This window comes from Xiphias gladius, chromosome 17, assembly GCF_016859285.1.
Source record: "Xiphias gladius isolate SHS-SW01 ecotype Sanya breed wild chromosome 17, ASM1685928v1, whole genome shotgun sequence".
Taxonomy (NCBI): domain Eukaryota; kingdom Metazoa; phylum Chordata; class Actinopteri; order Istiophoriformes; family Xiphiidae; genus Xiphias; species Xiphias gladius.
Window position 1 is genome coordinate 16,997,730 of NC_053416.1, and position 21,452 is coordinate 17,019,181.

The window sequence follows — 21,452 nt, forward strand, 5'->3', positions numbered from 1 at the left end:
TGTAGGTACCGGTCAGCGTGGGCTGGGGTGGAGCTGACATCGGTTTCATCATAGGTGCGGTGGACGGTGGGAGCTTGCTTGAGAGTGCTTGAGATTTTTTTTACACTTATATATGAAACATGAGAGAGAGAGATCTCCTCATACATATGTGGGTAATGTATTCACTTCTTGCACTTCTACTTTCTGTCGGTGAAAGTAAATTTTCTCCTATTGAATTTCTCTAAGAAGTGCTGATTTCGGCTCCTGATTTCTACTTTCTTATCACCCTAGAAGATTGTGGCTTTCCGCGTGTGTCCATGCAATCAACTGAGTCAAAATCATCACAAGTGTGGCCCTTTGAGACAAACCACAGTTTGATGCTTTCGGTCTGTTGGACCCTTTGTTGGTAGAAGATTAAAGCTTGAATACCTCAGTTCTTGTGTTTGCCTTCCCTTTCTGCTTCCCTTAAAGGAGTATTTCATTGTCAAGCATCCACACACTTAGTATTTGAAGACTGAAAGAAACATATTCCCCCCTACTGTCTCACTGTTGCATTTGACAGAACGACACACTGTAGCCTGAAAATATTTCTCACAGCTTCAAAGAAAAGTTACCGCATTCTATCTAGCAATTTCACGTGTTTGCACAAATGTCTGATGACGATAATGACAACCAATCACCAAGGGAACAAATGTATGATTTTGCATCAACTTATCATGCACTTTGTATGAAAGATACACCAAGGTGATGTTACCACAAGATATGGATGTCATTTTAAAGAAATAGGAGGGAACTGTCACATTGAGGAAACCAAAACACCACCTTACTATATTGGTCACTATTTCACAGTGATGTCATATTGAATTACAAGATGGGGATGTAAGCTTTTCTCGGCCTTGTGGCTCTGTAACCGTTTTGATTAAAAAGGCTGTGTGCAACTTATTGTAGTGCGGTATTGATTTCACTGAAAGCTCTGTCAGGCTACTGGGCGCTTCATAGTCAGTGTTATACATCGGGGAAAGGTGAGATGTAGAGCTCCAGAGGTGTCACATGATACTCCCAACAGGCTAAAATGTGCCAAGGAAAATACAAAAACGTAACATCAGACCAAACATCCCCAAACAAATGAACTCCACTGTTATGAAGTTCCTTGAACAGTAATGACTTCTGGGCCTCAAAACTGGGCCACAGTAAAAATGTATAAGGTTGCATGATGTTCATCTTTCGTCATAATGCTTCGGGCAAATACAAGAGGGCAGTGTGTGTTTTTTTCCACAAACCTTGCGATACTGATATATTATATTTCAGTGAACATGCACACGGAGAGTCTTAACAGGAAATGGTTTCTGATATACTTTGTGATGCAAAAAATAACTTTGTAAGCCTACTATGTTATGAATTTCTTATTTATTCCTCTGATTCTCGAAATACAAAAGGTTAGTTTCAGAGGACACAGATCTTCATACCCCTAAAGTTGCATTCTTTATACCCTAATCGGCTGATATTGGCTCTCAGATCTTGGATTATTTTCTTCATAAACCCCATTACATGTTGGATTCAGAATTACGACCAAGCATCCCAAACATCCATAACTCTCAGTGCATCTCGTTGATTGAAAATGAGTGTCAGATTCTGTTTTACACAAATAATATCAGACCTCGCAGAGTCAGAATTAGATTTAAAATCCATGCCAGAGGTGTGAGGACATTGACAAGGCCTGAGATTAAGATCAGTAAAGATGATTTATACTGTGGCCAACGTTCAATAATTAATTGTTCTGCTTTGACACTGAAGACATTGCTCAGTAGCGCACTGCTTTAAATGAGAAGGCCAATGGATAACAGGTCTCTGTTTTTAAAGACCCAACAAAAGGAGTTGACTCTTTTCACAGCAGGCTGTCCTCCCTTTGTCGTCTATTCCTCTCCCCTCAGGCAGAAAAGCTTCACTTTAAAACTCAGCTGTTGTCACATTCTGGAGCCTCTCCTTTGCATGTCAAGCATAACTCTAATTCACTCTGATCACTGGCTGCTCCACACCTCCCTCCGTGAGCTCCCCCCAAGGGCTGCTGCCCACTGCCTGTAGTCTGACAGAGGGGAGAGGGAAGAAAGTGTCAGAGCAGGAGGTGGTTTATTAGGGTGGGGCCATATGGGAAGAGGAGCAGATTTGGATACTTGGCTCTCAGTTGGGTGCTGTGTCACATAGTGCCTCATGCCAAAAGTGAACATGTACTCAGCGACTTTCCAAATCTGGTCACACAATTACTTATTTGGCTTTGAAGCTGTCACTAAAATGCTTTGTTAGAATCAGAGGCATTTTTCTGACTGTCTGACTTGAATGTGATTTTTTTTAAAAAGAAGGCCTCTAAATATCTGTTAATATATTGCTTGGTCACACAGACAGTTAAAATGTCTCTTACCAACCAAGAGTGAATGTGACACCCCTAAATACAGTTTTTGGAGGAAGTGTTTCAAACTGAATTCATTGGATATCATCTGTCTCATTGCCTAATCATGTTTCACTAGTGTTTTGCCTACAAAAACAATGGAAATGTAGACATCCTAATTACGCACAATAAAACATGATACAGTTTAAAGTACACTATATTACCGTGCCAAAATGTAGCCTAATATAAGTACATATGAGTACAACCAGTCCTGGGCTGACAAATTAACTATGTCACAATTTATCAGTGTAAACACAGAGCTTTCAGATGAACAGTCCACATATACGCACATTTTCTTCAAACCTTTTGTACATCTTTTAATGAGGTATAATATAAAGAGAGAAGGATGTTACTTCTGGCACTTTAAATAAGTATGCCAGTGAATAAAAGTCCCAAAGTGCTGAAATTATTCAAGATGAGCAAGCTGACATGACCTCAACATGCTTTCATGCATCATTACTGTCAAATAAAAATCCCCATAATAACGGACAATCTGAAGTTATTTAAATTCTGCCTCGCAAGTGTTGGGATGTTAGGTGGAGCAGCTTAGTCACAATTTTCCTTCCTGTTACTGATAACTATAGCTTTTAATGCCTATCCTTCAGACTGAAGGTACTGAATTTAAAACTGTATAAGTCAGGTAAGCCAGGGTTTCCGGGGCAACAGGCACATGTTAAATAATGTACCATTTCAGTTTCCTCTTATACTGACATCAGTTTCAATTTAATGACATGTAAAACATTGTAAAATGTAGATCAACCCAAAATGTTTACTACATGATGTGAATCTTCAATTTTCCAAGTTAGTAGAATAACATTTTTTGAATGTGTCGTCTGGTGGCCATCCTAGTTTGCCTGCTGTGTAAACAGATACTGTGGATTTATTCACAATAGCATTTGCCTATCTCTCTGCCACTCAACCATATGCAAAATTTCCCATTCCCAATTTGTTCTGTATAAATCTGAATGGACATATACCCAGTTTCAGTGTGCATGTTTAGATAAGGTGTCTCTGAATCAGCAAACTGGTACACACAGCAATGTACAGTGACATTTGCAGTAAGAGTGCTGTGCTGGCTGTCAATATGACAAGGCTAGGTGGACTGCAGGATAAGCATAAGCGGTTCACAGCTGGTGTCTGGGGGAAACACGAGAGAGGGGTGGAGGAGGCCAGCCAGCGAGGGGAGGGGTCCGGTGGCAATAGAGGGGGGTTTTGCAGCCATGACGACTGATGGAGGAGGAAGTAAACAGATGTCCACAAGCTGGCAGACAGGCGCAGAGTGGCCGAGCCACTGAGAGACAGGTGGACATCCAGGAACACAGTGGGACTGCAAAGTGACTGTGAAGCCAAGCACTGCTTTGTACGTAGAACGCAAACACTGGAGTCTCTCACAAGATAAATCTGTCATTGTACAATTTAGTGAATTTACTAACTGTGTATCCCAGTTAGTGGAATTGTGGCAACCACTGTGACACCAAATTAAAGGTTTTTGTTCATTGTTTTAGTGGCACATTAATCAAGCTCATGAAATGAAATGTGAATGTGACTTCATATGTTGTTGCCCACTACATCAAAGTAACTATTGAAACAGTCTCACGTAAAAGTGCTGATGACCCCAAAAACATAGAAGACCAAACACAGCTTTTGAATCGTTTTCATTACCCTTATTGCTGTCTCTTCCAATTTGTTGTAAGCTGAAATCATGAAATGATGAGACAGTGATGATGATGCAGTGAGAAAGTCTTCATCACAGCAGTCAAAATTAATACATCATCATCCACTCTTGTTCTTAAAACCCACTTCAGCTTTTTCTAGACTCACTGCTGCAGCGGTAGTCTCAGGAATAGACTTGAAACTGGAAAGCCATCGGTTTAAATCCCCTAGAAAGCTGATAAATCTGAATGCAGGAAGTGAAGGAGACATGCTGTTGCCTTCCTAAACACTAACTGTCAACATGACCTTGAGCAAGGCACTTCAAAACCAGCTGCTCTGGTGTACTTGTAAGATGGAACTGGCTTGGAGGACACAATGAAATACTCACTGAAGGGGAAAAAATGCAAGTGAAATGGCAACAATGGAACAGGTTGAGGTTTCAAGGTGACTTTGAGCAAACCCTATGTACACTGATGGCTGTGATGTTCAGGAGATAGCAGCATCAATGCGATGCCACATGTCTTCAGTAATGTGTGACTAGGTTACAGGACAAGGAGGGACAGTGATGAGCTATAAAGGGGACACGGTCCAGAGAGGATGAATGGCTCAGTGTGCTATTGGCGTGCCTCTAAATGGGCCACCAGGGGGGAGACAGGCTAAACATGTGCGTGGAAGTCAATGAATGAATGGATTAGTTAATTAGTTTATAAATTAATGTATGAAAATGTGGGTAACGTGTTAATCTGTAGTCTGTCAAAATATGGAGATCACAGTAACAAGTGGTTTCACACAAAACTTTTAAAAAAATATTTAAAAGCGTCTAGGTGTGTCAGTCACACTAACATCCCGAAAGCCATGTGGCTAGCACTGATTGACTGTTGGTCCAAACTGAAATGTCTAAATAATTAAAGTCTGAATACAGAACTGTGTACAGACATTCCCCAGAGGATGAATCCTAATCACGTTGGTGATCCCGTGACTTTTCTGGTGCTACCCTGAGGTTGATATGTTTGGTTTTGAGGGAAATTTCTCAACAACTATTTGATGGATTGCCATGAAATTTGGTACACACATTTATGTCCTCCTCAGAAAAAAGTACAAGTACCTCAAAATTGTACTCAAGTACATTACTTGAGTAAATGTCCTTATTTACTTTCTACCACTGACTCTTCATTTGGCACCATCATGAGGTCAAAATTGCAATTCCCATCAGCCTCAGCTGTACTTTGTGTTTAGCGGTAATTAGCAAATGTTAGCATGCAAAGATGCTGACCTAATATGGTGAACAGTGTAAACATTACACCTGCTTAACACCAGCATTTTAGAATTGTCTTCATGGCATGTTAGCATGCTGATGTAAGCATTTAGCTCAAATCACTGCTGTGCCCATAAATAAACAGCATGGCCGTACGCTTGAGTCTTGTTTTACTCAAAAAGGGAAGAAGAATCACCTAACATGTAAAACAGTTTAAATTACATCTCTACACGCAGTCTGACCACAGCGTGACTCATGATGGGGTCATGGTGGTGTTACAGTAAAGACAGAGATGAGCAGGGCAGACCTCCGTAGTAATGGTAGCATCATTAAACAAGGCCTCATCTGTTACCATGGAAGCTTATTCATAGCCGGAAAAACCTTGAGAGGCTTATTCTGAGCCTAATCAGCTGCAGCCTCTCCAGGAAGACCACAATGAGCAATAGAGGATGACATCATGTGATGTGTAGTTTGTGAAGAAGCTTTTTCATCCTCAGAGACACTATATGTCTTTCGTCTTTATCATTAAACTTATGCTGAATCAAAGATGTGTCATCATTGTGTGTGTTTGCTTTTTTATATACTCTACCCCTTTCGTATTTTCTAATCACCTCGTTCTCCTTATGTCTTTGTTACATGGTGGATGAAATGAAACCGGTTTGTAGGTGGACCGCTCAGTGGATAAGTTAGAATTAGGGAGAGATGATCCAAAAAAGTAAAACATGACCTGGATTTCCTTTATGCTCCCTCAAATCACCATGTAGGGAGTCACCATTGTGCAATCCCAAGTAGCTTTGTCTGCTCGGCAGATTTTCTAATGAGGGGGCTTTTGGAGGAGGATGACAGAGCGCTCTGGCTGTTCTGTCAGGGAGGAGGGGCATTTAAAGGAAATGAGCAATGCTCTGTCCATGGATACCCCTAATACTAGATCCCCCCTACCCAGATGTCCTGCTGGCAGCCTGGTAGTACCATTAGGACTGAGAAGGGTGACATTAGTCTGAAACTCTCATTATGTCAGATACACTGAAAACCTCTAATCTAGGCACCAAATGATAGGGATAGAATTAAAACAGACTGGGCAAGAAAGCAGCAGAGGTGTAATTCAAAGTACTCAAATCAGTTTTGTTTGTACTTTACACTGGGGAACTTTATTTAGAGAGCAAATTCTGTGCTCAGAATATTTACTTGTACTGAATTGCTTAAAGCAACAATCCATTCTGTTTCCATATAAATCAGTATCTATGTTCCAACCTTCTCTTTTGTTTGCTATAACACAAAACAGACTCAGTGACACTCAGTGTCTGTCAGGATGGACTTTCCTAGAAAAAATCAACATCATGTGCCTTCCTAAAAAGAAAATAGATTTAAATATTTCAAAGTAAGTCAGGTAACACTCAGGGTAGGGGAGCATAGAAACTCATCAGTAAAACTCAGATATGCCACCAAAATTAAAGTTCTTTAGGTTCTTGTGAATTATCCCTTTACACCTGCAATATAACTTATAAAGGGTTTTGAAGTATATGATATTCTCCTCTTTACAGAGAAAAAAGGGTAAAAGAGGAAAAAGGAGACAGATATCCAAACAAATTAGATCACGTTAACTGGTTGTCCCTCTCGTCATCATGTTAGTAATGTGAGTCAGATGCATGAGACGTTTTGGAGAAAATGTATGTAGTGCCCAAAAAACTTGTCATTTTTTATGGAATCAAGGAGGGAATTAGTAACTTTGACTGCATCCAGGTGAAAACAGGAGATAAGTACACAATGTTTGGCAGCCAATTTGATACTAAGGATACTGTGGGTTGCTTGTACTGTTTTTGTCTTTAGGTGGTTGACATGGATTGTGTTGGAAAAAGCCACAGAGACACTTCATAAGCATCATCAAACACATGAAGACTGAATATAAGTGGTTCAGGAAGGGGGTCTGGATTGTCTCCCACTCATCTGATTATCCATGTTTGCTCCTGCAACTTTTTAGTTCACCAGAAAATCGAAATATTGGAGTGAAATGAAATTTGGAGTGAATGAAAACCCTCAGGAATATTAGACCACATTGTAGTCAAATCTAGTCTAATTTTATACTTGTCATTTCATTTAGGGGATTTATTGGGTGTTTAAAATACTGTAGCTGTTCATAGGAGATATCAAACCCAACATATGTTTGGGCATGGATCGAATGTTTTTTTCCCCAAAGGAGGTGAAAATATCAGTGAGCTCGGCCTACACACTCGCTGGGTTACGAAAACCAAAACAGGATTAACAGAAAAGACCAACAAGCTAATAGACAGTTCTACTGTTACAATGTCACAACAATTTTCATCAAGCACTGGATTTTTTCCATGTCTTTTCTGGTCAATATGTCAATATAAATGCTGCCACTGATCCTGCTGAAACTCATATTTACTGCTAATGATTACACAAATCACGGCATCATGGTAATAGGTAGTAGAAGGTGAAATAGTGTTGTTGTTTTCTGGGTATTAGTACCCAAAATGTTGCATGCCTGCCACCTGCTGGACCATTGCCACATTACAACATCTATTCCAACCCTCAGTTTTTAGACAATGACACTAAAGGGATATTTCACAATGTTTGTGAGTCACACTCCAACCAGAGAGTCTATAAAGACAGAGGTAATGTCCATACATGGGTTTAAAAAAAAAAATGTTATTTAATCTGGACCGACCCTTTAATTCCACACTGCATTATTGTCTAAACTGAGATGGTGGAAATGAATCTTTGCACCTTATTTGGTCTTCTTATACATTTTGTTATATATACAGTATTTTTGTTGCATGAATCTGAATCACATGCTACTACTAAGTACACGTAGTGACAATACCTGCAATAAGTTTGTTTTACAGTGGTAAACGTGAGTTACTTTGAGACTGATAATTGGGGTAGAGCACGTATAATGTAATTTCATGATTGATTAGGTCTTTATCTTTATGCTCACTTTATGTGATGTGCTACTTTGAATGCAGACTCTGTTTAGGTGTGATTTGGTATGATTGTTGTTGCTCCAGTCTTATTCTATACTATGTACATTGTGCTGTATAATATGTCTTTCTGCATTTAAATGCTCTGACCTTTTTGTATATGTGTATGCGGAAAACTTTGTTGAATTTGTTACTCTTTTAACTGACTTAATTTGCAAACCCTCTAAAAACACGCAGCTTTTTTCAAAGAGGTAGTGGTTTCCCATACGTGGCTTTCAAAATAAAAGCACCGAAATTGACACTTTCTGGGTCTGGTTGAGCGGGACCGCTAGTCACCCACTGAAGGAGGGACATCAGCCTGTACCCGCTCCATGTAACACTGAAATCAAAGCCAAAAAATATAACTTCAATTTGGGATTTCTTTTACCCATTGTTTTATGGGCTATTGTTTTTATTTTGAGCTTGTGCAGTAACAAATGGGAACCAAAATCATTATTAATAGTTTGAAACCGTAGCCATACTGAGTGCAGCAAAACAAATATACTGTCATTTTAAACTCTGTGCTGTCTTGTTTTAAATTTTTGGCAGTCAATATAAAACCACACAGGCTTACATTATAATCATGAATAATCACTAAAGAATACTAGGATAATACTATATTGGCAATGTAATAATAAATTCTAAACGTGCAATGTATTACATTGTGGAAGAGGATTGAAGCCACATGGCAAAAAAACAAATTTTATTTCTTTATTCCTTCTTCGCCCGGCCCAGCACAGGACCACTTATTTTGAAAACCCGACCTAACCGGATGTCTCCTGTTAAACTCTTCCAGCTGGACGCACACGAAAGCAGTGTAGGCTATGGTGGGAGAAGACGCACACGGACCTCCAGCGAGCTCATTTCACAGTGACTGACCTGTTATCTTTTAAAGAGAAGATGTCTGTGAACGAGGTGTATGTGTTCCGACCCTTCAAGCTGATCGCGCTGCTGTGCGTCTTTCTTGCGCTGTGTTTGGACGTGGTGGCTCTGCTGAGCCCAGCCTGGGTCACAGCGGAGCACTTCTCCCTTTCTCTGTGGGAGTCCTGCTCCCAGTCCGAGGCACGGCACCCGACGGAGGAGGCTCAGTGGAGCTGCTTCTCCACCCTCACATCTGGTAGGAATCATCATCTGTTTTTGTTTTTGCATCTTTTGGTTTATGTTCAAAGTGTGTTGTTATTTGTAACTTTTTGTTATTGCGGTTAGGATGGTGTGCTTTTTTGTTTTTGTTTTGTTTGTTTGTTTGCTTGTTTTTTTTTTTTGGCGAACCCATTGTGAAAAACTACTGTAGATTCCAACCTGTTGTTGCACAGTGTAGGATGATGTTGGGAAAAAAATGTGCTATATGGTTTAGAAAGCTTAGATGTACCAAGAATGTAACACTGTATTTAAGAACTTTTTTTGGGGGGGGGTAACTCTTTTCCAGTTGGTATAACAGACAATGCGCAACTTACTGGTAATTATGCCTTGTGTTGAAACTCTGTAAGTTGTGGAGATGGTTTTAAACTGGCATCCTATCAGTGGCTTGCTTTCAGGATCTGTTATTATGGCTACAAAGAGGCTGCGCGTCCACTGTCTGAGATAAACAAAGAGGAATATTTGTTGAACTGTGCAAACCACCAGACTGGCAGCTCTGGCCATCACCTCCCAGGCAGAGTTTGTTTTAGTTGGCCTGTTGGTCTCTGTCCAGGAGCTGAGGCATTCATGATTTCCTGTGCTGCCGATAAATTTCTTCTCTTCATACCAGAGCAGTGACGCAGTGTCACCATGACAAAGACATTGTGATGCTTAGCTCAGCCAGCATGGTTTGACCGATTCACGAGCGAGCACGAGACCATGTTGATTTAGTAATAATTATCACTGTTTTTGTCATTACTGTGATTGATAAATCAGTCCTCAAAGAGCAGGTGAATCATTGGTACATTTAAAAGTTGATTGATCGACCACATAAGCGACACTGGTGCTTAAACAGAATTTCTTGGTCAATTCAATGTCGGTTTCCAAGATAAGGATGAGAAATAACAGGGAAAAAAGATCACATGCTATGGAAACATAAACATAACCTTTGGCAAGCAAAGAGTTAACACACTCCAACCACCAGAGGGGTCGTGTATGAAGAGACACACCAAGCATCTTCCCCGCCATCCACTTCACCCGGCCTGGACCCACCAGGTTGCCTTTTGTCAAGCACGGAAGCCACATGACAGGAGTTGTTTACGCCCCCGACCCCCTTCCTTTCCCCACCAGGGGAGGAAATCCGTATTAAATGTACCAGATTTCCCAGCATTTGGCTGGTGACTGGTACAGTAGGTCGGCTTAGCTGGAGCTTCATCCCCATTAAACATACAGTAGCTGACTGTTGAAATAGTAACATAAAAGACCAGAGGGCCGAAAGCAAACCGTACAGAATTAAATATAATTCTGATGAAAATATAGTAATTTTGCCCTAACTGGTTGCCAAAAGTCCGATTCTTGCTGTTGATGCATTTTAACAGGAGTGAGCGTCTTTTGCTGCAAAGCTGCCACCATCACAGACACAAACATGCATAGCTACAAAGAGGGAAAAACAGGCTTGCGGTGACTGACTGCTCTCTGATATTGTGGAATGTGTTGGGGTGAATAGGAGGCGGGTTTGTCGTGTTGAGTGTCTGCAGAGCTCATTAAAGCAACAGTGAAGGGACGTGTTAGGGTTAAAGGTGTAGTTCACCAAAAGGCAAAGCGGATTTATCATGCACATATTTTCATTTTCTCAGTGAGTGATAGAAAAATATGCTTGTGATGTGAGTACACCGTTTTTCTTCTCTTTGAAGAGAAGGGGTTTTTTCTTAGTTATAACCAAAATTATAACAACTTAATGGACCAAAGAAAAAAGAGTATTTCCTGAAGGATGAATCAAACCGGGTTCAGATGTGTCATTGTCGAAACGTTGCTTTTTACCATCCTGAAGACTAATGAATCATGAGCCCAGAGAGACACGCCCAGCAAAGATTGTTCACTGAACTTGTTAGCTCCATCAAATGCAAATTTTCCTTTTGAGTTGAGTCTTTTGAGATTTGGCTTTCTCCTGACATCGACAAGTGGGACATCAGAGAGGGAATACTCAATGCAGACAGGAATGGAAGAATTAAACAATTTCTTCTGCATACATTTCTGGTTTCAGACTCTTATCAGTGATTTTCTGAATATAGAGTTTTAAAATGTGCCGTTTTAACAACAGAGTGTTGTGTGAAGCGATGAGTTTTTCTTTTCCTGCAGGAGCAACTGCAGTTTGTTTGAGATAAATAGAATAAATGTGCTGTTAAAAAGCCACCGTGGCTGAACCGACATGGAAAAGGCTGGCAGCCACAAGCACAAACTGAAATATTCTTCAACTATCAACTTGTACTGAAGCTCAGAAATATATGGAGATTTACTTTTGTTCTACTTTGCCTTCAAAATACCATACATGAAATATGAAAAATAATGATAGTATTTCAATGGATACAGCTGTGGTTTGAATATCTTCATCTGAAAATAGTTTGATACAAACTATAGCTCTGTAAACATGCCCAATGACCTGTAATAACAAGTAATTCAGTTACATTCTCGATATTTCATCTAATTACTGTGACTACTGAGTTACTAATAAGGTTCTTGTTGAGCGTATTCCAGATGGAGCCTGTGTGTCAGGCAGGTTTGGGTTCGTTCTGCTTCATTCACTTCACTCTGTGGGATTAGCTCCTGTTTTGTGTTTGTCAGCACAGCTCTTCAATTCAACAGTGCTGCCCTGTGAATCAAGCTTTTGTTGTTGAGTGGGATGCTCCACTCTAACCTGCGTTTGTCCCGTCCTGCAGACTGGCAGATTGCCACCCTGGTGCTTCTGGTGGCCGGCGCCGTGGCAACTCTGGTGGCCTTTTTGGTGGCCTTTATTTCCCTCTGCCGGGGGACACAGAGACGGCACTACCGCACCGTGGCTGTGTTCCTCTTCACTGCAGGTATGTCTTTCTTTTCTTTACCATCACCTCCCCAACGCAACTTCTTAAATCATTAAACTTTTTCACCTTGTATGAATATTTATCCACTGCTCCAAAACATTTTACTCTTGTATATTTTAGAAACAGAAAGACGGTACATCTGCATTTACCACATCCGCAGATTCCATATAGACAGTGGTTTTTTTTTTTTTTTTTCCAGTGCTTACATTAAATAAAAGGATGCAGTTGAGTTCATTTTTTTCTGTGGTGTCGAGTCTGGGGAGCTGCTGGCTCATGCGCCAAGAAAAAGTAGCCGCAGAATTTGTAGACTTACCAACACGGTGAAGTCACTGAGTGAAAAAAAAAAAGACAGACTCCTCACCCAGCACTGCCTCACAGCTGGACTGCACGTCTCCTACATGCTTTGTGAGAAGGTCCTTCCGCTGAAACCAAATCTTGACAATGGTGGGGGAGCATCTATCTATAAATCATATAATTAAAATGAAGGTTTAGCAGTAAGAAGACATTGCTCCATATACTATACAGGCGTTGTAATGACTGACTCACAGCCTGTGCTTACTTCTCTTCAACAGCAGTGAGGAAACACTAACCACTTACCGCTACTTAACTCGTGCCCAGTTCCAGTTTTGTCGGTTTCCAAAATAAAATTGGATTATATAAAAAACAGACTTCCTGTTATGTATCACAAGTAATGTTCCTCCTCCCGCAGTTATATATCATGCCTGTAGACTAAACTTAAAAGAATAGTTTGATGTTTTGGTTAATCATACACTTACTACGTTTTTTGCCATGAGAGGATTGATACCTCTCTTATTTACCCGTTTGGTATGTAGAATGTTCAGCTTTAGAGGAACTGATAGGCAGATTTTTTTTTTTTTTTACCTTTGGACAAAGCTGTTTCCCTCTGTTTCTAGTCTTTGTGCTCCGTAGCACATATTGCACAGACAGACATGAGAGTCTCTACAAGAAAGTGAATAAGCATATTTCCTAAAAAAGGCATAAACCAGTTCTTTAACATTTGTCTGATAACTTTTAATATCCTCCTCAGTCCCAAATTCAATTGCGTTGTGTCAATCGTTTCAAAGCCACGGTATGTGGAAAGACACTGTTAAGTTTATTTTGATGTCTACATAAGGTTTCTGTTATTGCAAAATATGTCTGTCCAAGGAGTACACATTACCGTAAAAAATCGCCATAAAATAATGGACGATACATCTAGTATTTTACATTTGGTGTATTTCATAGATTTGACAGAATGGGGTGAACAAACAAATAGATAATAATATATAATGTTGTCAAACTGTGTGGAAAAATGTTTAATCTACCTTTGAAGGAAATGTAATGGATTTGTTTTTCTAGTTCTGTCCCTGAAAACATCAGTCACAAAGGACCAGTGTGCTCAGTTGATTTAATAGTTATGTCTTTGACTGTTAGCCATTTACTGAAAAGCGTGGGAGTGCAGTGTTATCCTTTCCTGTGTGTAATTGCCTTAAGAGCCTTGCGAGAATAACGTCTCCATACAGGCACACAGGCCTCAGCAGAGCAGCAGCAGAAGGGTTGGTTGTTAAATGCCCCTTGGCAGCACTGTGACTGTGTGGTATTTATTTTCTGTCCAGAAATATGACCTCAGCGGGCTGTGAGCTCGGTCTGGGCTCCATCAACACCGCCACATTCTTGGACTGCCATCGGTCCTCCTGCACGCCCAGTGCTCCGTCCTGTAGGAAAGGTGGAGCCATAGTAACACAAAGTCCTTTCCTCAAAGGTCACCGAGCATGTATGAAAAGGAACTGCTGTGAGAGTAGACCCCAGTATGCCTTTGATGATACACATGCACGTACTCTCACAATGACACCATCACATTTACCACCGGTAGTTCATGGTCCTGAAGGACTTAAAGAAAAAATCGCTTCATAATGATGGTGGCAACAAAGTCATTTTCCTTTTGTGATTTCAAGGGCAAAGGAATAATGACGATTGTTAGGAAATAATTTCACAACTCAAAAAGTAAATGCGGAAATGAGCTGTTTAAGTCAGTAACTGTCAGGGGGGAAAAAAAAAAGGCCACTTCAAAAGAGTCATTGCTTCCCACTGAATAAGAAACCCACAGGGAGATTGGCATACAAAGATTGTTATCTTTGAAAAGTGTTCTTGTCTTTTTTTTTACGGAGATGTCAGACCAGGCGAGATATAGAAATACATTTTATGCTTAAAACATATCCTGCTCAAATGAAATGCATCAAGGCTAAATAATTTCACTATCGTTTAATACATAACATTTGTTTTAAAAGCATCACGAGTCAAAAGTATTAAATAAATCAAATCTTTTGGTTCCATTTATCTAGAGGTTCAGCAAAGTAATAAACACTGTTGTACTAAGAAGTCACGCTAAATGTAAATAGTACAGGGCTCAACGACAGAGGTTTGGAATTGCATAAACCTGTTTTGACATACACCTTTTTTCATGTACAGGCTCCTAAAAGCACTCAGAATCTTCATTGTTACTCTTGTCATGGTAAATCTGTATAGCCTTGTTTTGATAAAATAATCTGAAGCAGCAGAAACACTGACTTGCAGAAGATCATCACTTTATATAACCATTCCCTGGTTACCGTAAGTGACTCTCAGGTCTCTTTGCAGACGCTGTAAATACACCTTCCTTCTCTCTTTTTAACCCTTCAGCCTCTTTTCATAACCAGCCACGATCACATCACATTTCTGCATTGACAGCGGTGTGTTAGCTGTCAGGTCTGTGTTTTGACATTAGCAAGGCCATTAGCATCTCCTATTTTTGACTTGAATGGTGCATTTTTCATGGATTAAATGGCTTCTCATTAAGATGTTAATCAGAACAAATGTAAAGAATTGATTGAAAAGAACTGTTTTTTTAATCTTTAAACGATTGCGTTCAGAATTGGACAAAAGCATTTAAGAAGGTGGAAAGAAGAAAATAAGACGTTAACAAATAAAGAGTACAGTAGCTTCAGTTATAGAGCTTATGGTTTTTGCAACAGTAATGTAATATGGTGGCAGCCGTTGTAGTAGTAGAATAGCAGTAGTAACGATCTTTCAATATGTGCAGTGAAATGTGGAGTTGACAGGATGTGCTAAAAGGCTAATGTGCAATAATAATAAATACAAGTTAACAAAAATAAGGATTAGAAAAAAAGGCATACATAAAAGAAAATAAATATATAAATATAAATATATATTTATATTTATATTTATATATGATGATTAATGACATTGCTGTGTTGTGAGTAGTGTTGGTAGCAGAGGTGCAGCAATTGTAGTACTGGTAATAGAAATAGAAGTGGAAGTATTATAGTGGTGTGTTGATGGTAGTAATTAGGCCTGCCACTAACGATTATTTTCATATTTGATTAATGTTCAGATTATTTTTCTGTTAATCGATTAATCATTTGGTCCGTAAAATTTACAGTCATGTAAGGCAAGAAAAAGCAGCACATCTTTGCAATTAAGAAGCTAGAACTAGTGTTGGAATCAATTAAATGACTAAGTGCTTCAGCTCTGATTGGAAGTCAGGAAATAATAAAAAAACTGTGAGAGGGGAAGTGCAGAGCTCTTCCTGTATGATTTTAAATATGTAATTAATAACAATATCTTATGTCTAACTCTCTTCTGGTTCTAGTGGTCCTGCAGGCCTGCGCTCTGGTCCTCTACCCAATCAAGTTCATCGATGGAACGGTTCTCCAGACCTACCACGAGTTCAATTGGGGCTATGGGCTTGGCTGGGGAGCCACCATCTTCATGTTGGGTGGAGGGATCCTCTTCTGCCTGCGGACGGACATGTACGAGGATGCAATGTACTGAGTCCTTTGTCAACCCACGCTGCTGGAAATACACACATAAACAAACACACACACACACACACAAATTCCCGTATAGGAGGCGTGTTACTTTCCTTCACTCTGCACATGGCCAATGCATATGTGAGCACAGACCCTGTTTCTCCTTTTCTCTTGCTGTCTTGCTCTGTTATTTTTAGACAGGTTGTGAATGCCTAATTTAGGCCAGGGCTGTTTGAATAGCCCCCACACCACCACCACCACACACCACACACACACACACACACACACACACACACACACACACACACACTCAGCTAGTGGGTCCCTCAGCCCTGCCAGTATCAGCGGTGAGGTGGCAAAGATAAAGCACAGAGAGCTTTCTGGACAGGCACGAGCCTCCGATGCTGGACGTTTCCACTGTACGTTGACCTGGGTCTCCATTGTCAGAGAAACAGGACAGTAGATTCTGAGCACAGATGTGATTGTGCAGTGGCTGAACATTGAAAGGAACTGACTTATCTCCAAATTTCGTTTTTTATTCTTTTTGTAGCATTTCACGAGGACAAGCTTTTTGTTAATGTATTTATGGCATCATTTCCCTCTTTTTAAATATTGAAAACCTGAACTTGTCCCTCCATGTTTTCTAGCTGAAACATAGTATCTAGTAAAGCTAAGCCTTCTGATATTAGAAGTGTAAATTAGTCAGCTTTGATATATGCTGGAGCTATCGAGTGTTTGTAGTTTGTTTGGAAACTCACACTAGTTTGTCTCAAAGGAAAAATGTAAATGTGTACAAAGTATTTCTACATGAATGAAAATCCAGAATAAACAGCTGTAGTTTTGGGAGTTTTAGGAGTGTGAATTATTGTTGAAAAAAAAGTTGTTTCCAGTGCTATGAAGGGGCAACCATAGAAACTGATCTTTGAAAGTATTTTGAGAGGGGAGCATCAGAACCCCCCCCCCTCGGCCGGACACAAATGAGACAAAATTGCAAAACATTTTCGTTATCCAGAGCACACATTCCACGGAGGAAGCCACACCAGGCTGTTTTAAGAGGTATCACAAGGTTGCTTGCTTGCAGTTGACGTATCCATGTCATGTAAATAGGTGGGACATTTTTACTATGCTGTCATAGTATTTCCTTGCAATGGATAAATGTGCTTGACGGCTTAAGTTTATTGTTGTGTTTATTAAACATTAAAGCAGGGCATCAACACATTATAGCCACTATTACAATATGATGACTTCATTCTTTTTAACCTTATAGTTTGCAGATCAGTAGATGGCTTAAGGCTGTTCATTTTAAGAATTTTTCTAAGTGTGTTTAAAAAAATCATTTCCCTGGGTGTTTTGTGTAAAACAGAAGGCGCTGCCACAGTTGAGCAGCCTGGTGTGAAGTCTCCCTGTACACGCTCATTTTTTTTTTTTTTTTTTACTCAACAGAGTTCAAACTGCAACAGCTGGTTAAAGAATCTTTTTCGAAAGGGATAAAGGATTTTCACAGCTGCAGCAGTGTGAAAACTCCCCCAGCTGCAGACAATATTTACACCTCTATCGACAGGGAAAAAGACAAAACACTTTACCATGTGAACCTGATGCTTGGCTCCTGTGAGTAGTGTAATTGTGTGTTGAGTGTCTGAGGTTCCAGGTCAATGGTTGTCTTATAATAGCAGTGACCTTGCGGGAATCTTTGAAATGTGATTTAATAGTCAAAGGTGGTGTGGTTACACGACAGGGTGACAGAGAGGGTTCACATGATACGGTTCCTAAAGGATGCCACAGATTTGATCACATAACTTTCTTGCTCCACATACAGTTCTTGTAAAGTATTTCATCTTTAGTTAAACATTAGAAACACAAAGTGAAATATGTTTTGACAGTGAGGGCATTTGGTACTTGAAACAAGTGGAACATTGACTCGGTACATTTTTAAAAAATGAATGTATTCTGCTGTAGGAGAATGTTTTAAAGCTTTCAGGATACAGGTCCACCTTGACTAGATCACTTGATCCACATAATCTGCTAATCAAAAAAAAATCAATGTTTCCCAATGCAAGTTTTCGTTTCTTTTATTTGGAGGGAAGAGAGTTTTAAATTATGCCTTCTCTAATTTTGGGTGTGTTGTAAAGGTCAAAGGTCAAAATGTCACTGGGTCTTAATTCCCAGCATTCCACCCACACAGTTAATGCTTTTTCTGCATTGCATGCCTCTGCATTGTGAAGAGGTATATTGGCATTGATCACGTTTTACAGTAAATATAATAATTTTTCCAAGTGAGCAGTCTCTGTTTATTTGGTGCACTTGCATGAGCACCATGTTTGACCACACCCACATTATTAACTCAAAAGTCTTCCCCCACCTAGTGATCAGACTCCAAAATATCTGGTGCTTTGAGGCTGTGAGAGCTCCAGTACGTCTGAGCTGAAACAACATCCTAGAGTGGTTGTAATGATTTATACAAACTGTTTATCAAAAGTTTATAGAATATTATTTTTATGCTTGTGCAGCTCAGGACAATTCTGTGCCCCTGCAGCTGCTGCCAAATTCTCTTCTCTCATCTCTGAATACCTTTGATATGACTACAGCTTTTATCACTACTGCAATCTCATGCAATGGATTGTATCAGTAGTGAAGTTAGTATGGCCTTTGGAGAGAAGCCTGACCCCTGGGTGCAGTAACCAGCCAGGCCCTGCACACTTTCACTCTGCAGGGACAGATTCCAGTTACTGAGCCTGGGGGACAGCGACAAACACGGGCTCTGACACCTTGTTGCCTGCAGAGGGAAATTATTGTTTTAGAGATACGATTATTCACAGATTCACTGATAAGCCAAAAAAATGATGAATGCCAACCTGAAGTTGTCCAGCTCCTCGTGTGATCCTCAGCAGTGAAAGTCTTCTGCAGACTAGGGTCAGCAGACTACTGAGGCAGATAAGTGGAATGAAAAGTAACATCTGGGCTATACATTACCCTCCTACCCATCCTCCGTCAAGCTTGGCTCCACCAAAATTACAGATTAACTTCAAAAAAGTACTCACTCCTCCTCCACTATCAGCTTCTGCTGCCCTGCACTCCCCTGGGTCCTGATAACCGGCAACACCGTGCATGGAAAACCTGGTTTGAATACAACAGTCAAGTTACATGAATAACATCTGTGTGCCTCCGCTGAATAATTCTATCACTCAGTGAGCTGCATACCATCCATTATCTTCCGTTTTGTCATGCAGCAAGGGTGCTTCATTTGGATGAGACACACAGCAGCTTCCATTCACCCATTATACAAAAATGAGAAATATGCATGGGAGTGTGTGTTTGTGCAAGCTTTATTAGAGCTTGTCTCATTTATGTCTTATTATTATTATTATGAGCCAAATTAAGTAAGCGAGAGACACAGCTACCCATAGACACACATTTGCACGTGGACAGTCCAGTATGGACAATGCGACCTGGTGTGGGAAGCAGTCAGCTGCTTAGCTGACCTTGTGGATGTCAATGAATGTTGGATCAAACACTAAAAAAGTAGTCAGCCGTCAGCCTGGAGTCAGATGGTTACTTTCCCAACATGAAAGAAAATATCATGTAGTGGAAAGTCGATGTTTAAAGTACACTTGCACTACAAGCTGTTTAGTTTGGTGACATCGATATGTGTTGTATAATGTAAACAGAATAGTTTAGTCTGTGTTAATCCAGGGCCAGGATGATACCTGCACACTGAATCGCAGCTACCTTAGGCTTTATTGGCAATGTTTAAATCCAACTCTGGTCTTCCTCGGGCAAATAGCCACACATAAAGCTAATGAGAGATCCTGCTTATAACAACATGACAAGTGGCATCACAACCACCTCATCAAATTTCCATATGCCAGAACGTCCAAATCAAAAGTTAAATGAAAAATATTAGTAAGAAAAGGGGTTTAATTCACTCTCATTCAGATATGTTTTAATATATTCAATAATTCAATCTGTAGGACACAATAGAATCTATTGAAAATATCAAAAACACTTATTTCATTTATGGACATGGTTGGTGCTATAGATTATCTGGACACTAGAGGGCATCGTGAGCATAACAAAAATAAAGTGTCACCTATTCCTAACTATATATAGTATACACTCAAAAGCTGGCTATCTACATAAAACATTATAACGGATTATTTTACCATACATACTGGTATTGTGCCATGTGCCTGTGACGGCCCCTGCCCAGCTTGTCAGTGTGTGTATGCGCTTCTGTCTTAAGTGTCAGAGGAGCCTGATTGTGGGGCCCAGTCAGACCCGGAGCACTTGGGCCCAGGGCTCCTGGGATATAAAAGGCCTAACCTTCAGCGTGGCCCTCTCTCTTGGCCCTGCCTGCAACCCCTTTTTGTTCTGTTTGGACTTTGTTTTGGTTATACACCTTACAACACCTCTCACTACATTTTATTGTATTTGTTACAATTAATACTTTAATTTGTTGGCTTTTGTGTCTGTTCCGTTTTGTTATCGGTTATGACATACCATGTATGTATCAATAAAAAGGGAAAATTGGTAAAATACAAGAGTCTTGGATTGTGCGTCAGAGGCTTCACTTATCATTTGTTTTGCCTTATACAGTTATTTGTGTGTCACTACAAGTAAGATGTCACAGTTGAAAGATACTGTTATTTGGATATGAACAATATTTATATTCCATCATTTCTGGTTCTTTCCAAATGCAGAGCAGATTATTCACATCAGAGGAGGTGTTCACTTTTAAAAAATGAAAGAAATCTGTATGTAGCGATGTATACCTACATAAAACAGATTTTTAAAAATTTTATTAAAAATGCAGCTGTGATGGATACATATGAAAATACAGCACATTTTAGATTTTCTTCCATAACTAATGTAGAAGTTGCAGCAAGCCTCCTAGATGTACTTTGTGATTTGTCCTAGATGTACTAAGTTGGAGCCTCCTAGATGTACTTTGTGATAAAATAATTCTTAGAAATACATTGTTTGACTTGCAGGTTGAAAGGTTGTAAAAATAATCTGATTCTGTGAAAATGCAGTATATTTAAAACAATCTGATAAGACAACTGCGAAAGCATTATGTACTAAGTGCAGCAGTGATATTTTCCGTTGTGCCTGACTGGTTTTATGTTATGAAAGCTCAATCTGATAAATTTCCCCCAGACTGTTTTGCCAATTGGAGTTTGTATAAGTAACAGCTAGTTCAGTTGATATGATCAATTTCAGTCATCCTCCCACTTTGCTCTGACTAACACACTTTAATTTGAGACAGACCCTCTCATAGTCTTTGTACCCAATTAATATTTTCTGACAAACCTTCTTGAAATAATTTGCAATACTACAGCTCACAGTACCTTCAACAATAGACTT

The 21,452-nt window shown here is 39.8% G+C and overlaps 1 protein-coding gene across 1 annotated transcript; it reads left to right on the plus strand.

The window, feature by feature from the left end:
• Positions 1–9,099: 9,099 nt before the first annotated feature.
• On the plus strand, positions 9,100–16,943 carry LOC120802819 (transmembrane protein 47-like). The gene is made up of 3 exons (XM_040150988.1): positions 9,100–9,425; positions 12,142–12,282; positions 15,932–16,943. The coding sequence occupies exons 1-3, from the start codon at positions 9,209–9,211 to the stop codon at positions 16,111–16,113; spliced, it is 540 nt and encodes a 179-aa protein (XP_040006922.1). The 5' UTR covers positions 9,100–9,208; the 3' UTR covers positions 16,114–16,943.
• Positions 16,944–21,452: the final 4,509 nt, after the last annotated feature.

Bases quoted from the DNA above. Each gene is read 5' to 3' on its own strand.
- LOC120802819 (XM_040150988.1), top strand. From the start codon at position 9,209: ATGTCTGTGAACGAGGTGTATGTGTTCCGACCCTTCAAGCTGATCGCG. The intron at 9,426-12,141 runs GTAGGAATCATC...CCCGTCCTGCAG, and splicing joins CTTCTCCACCCTCACATCTG to ACTGGCAGATTGCCACCCTG. The intron at 12,283-15,931 runs GTATGTCTTTCT...TTCTGGTTCTAG, and splicing joins TGTGTTCCTCTTCACTGCAG to TGGTCCTGCAGGCCTGCGCT.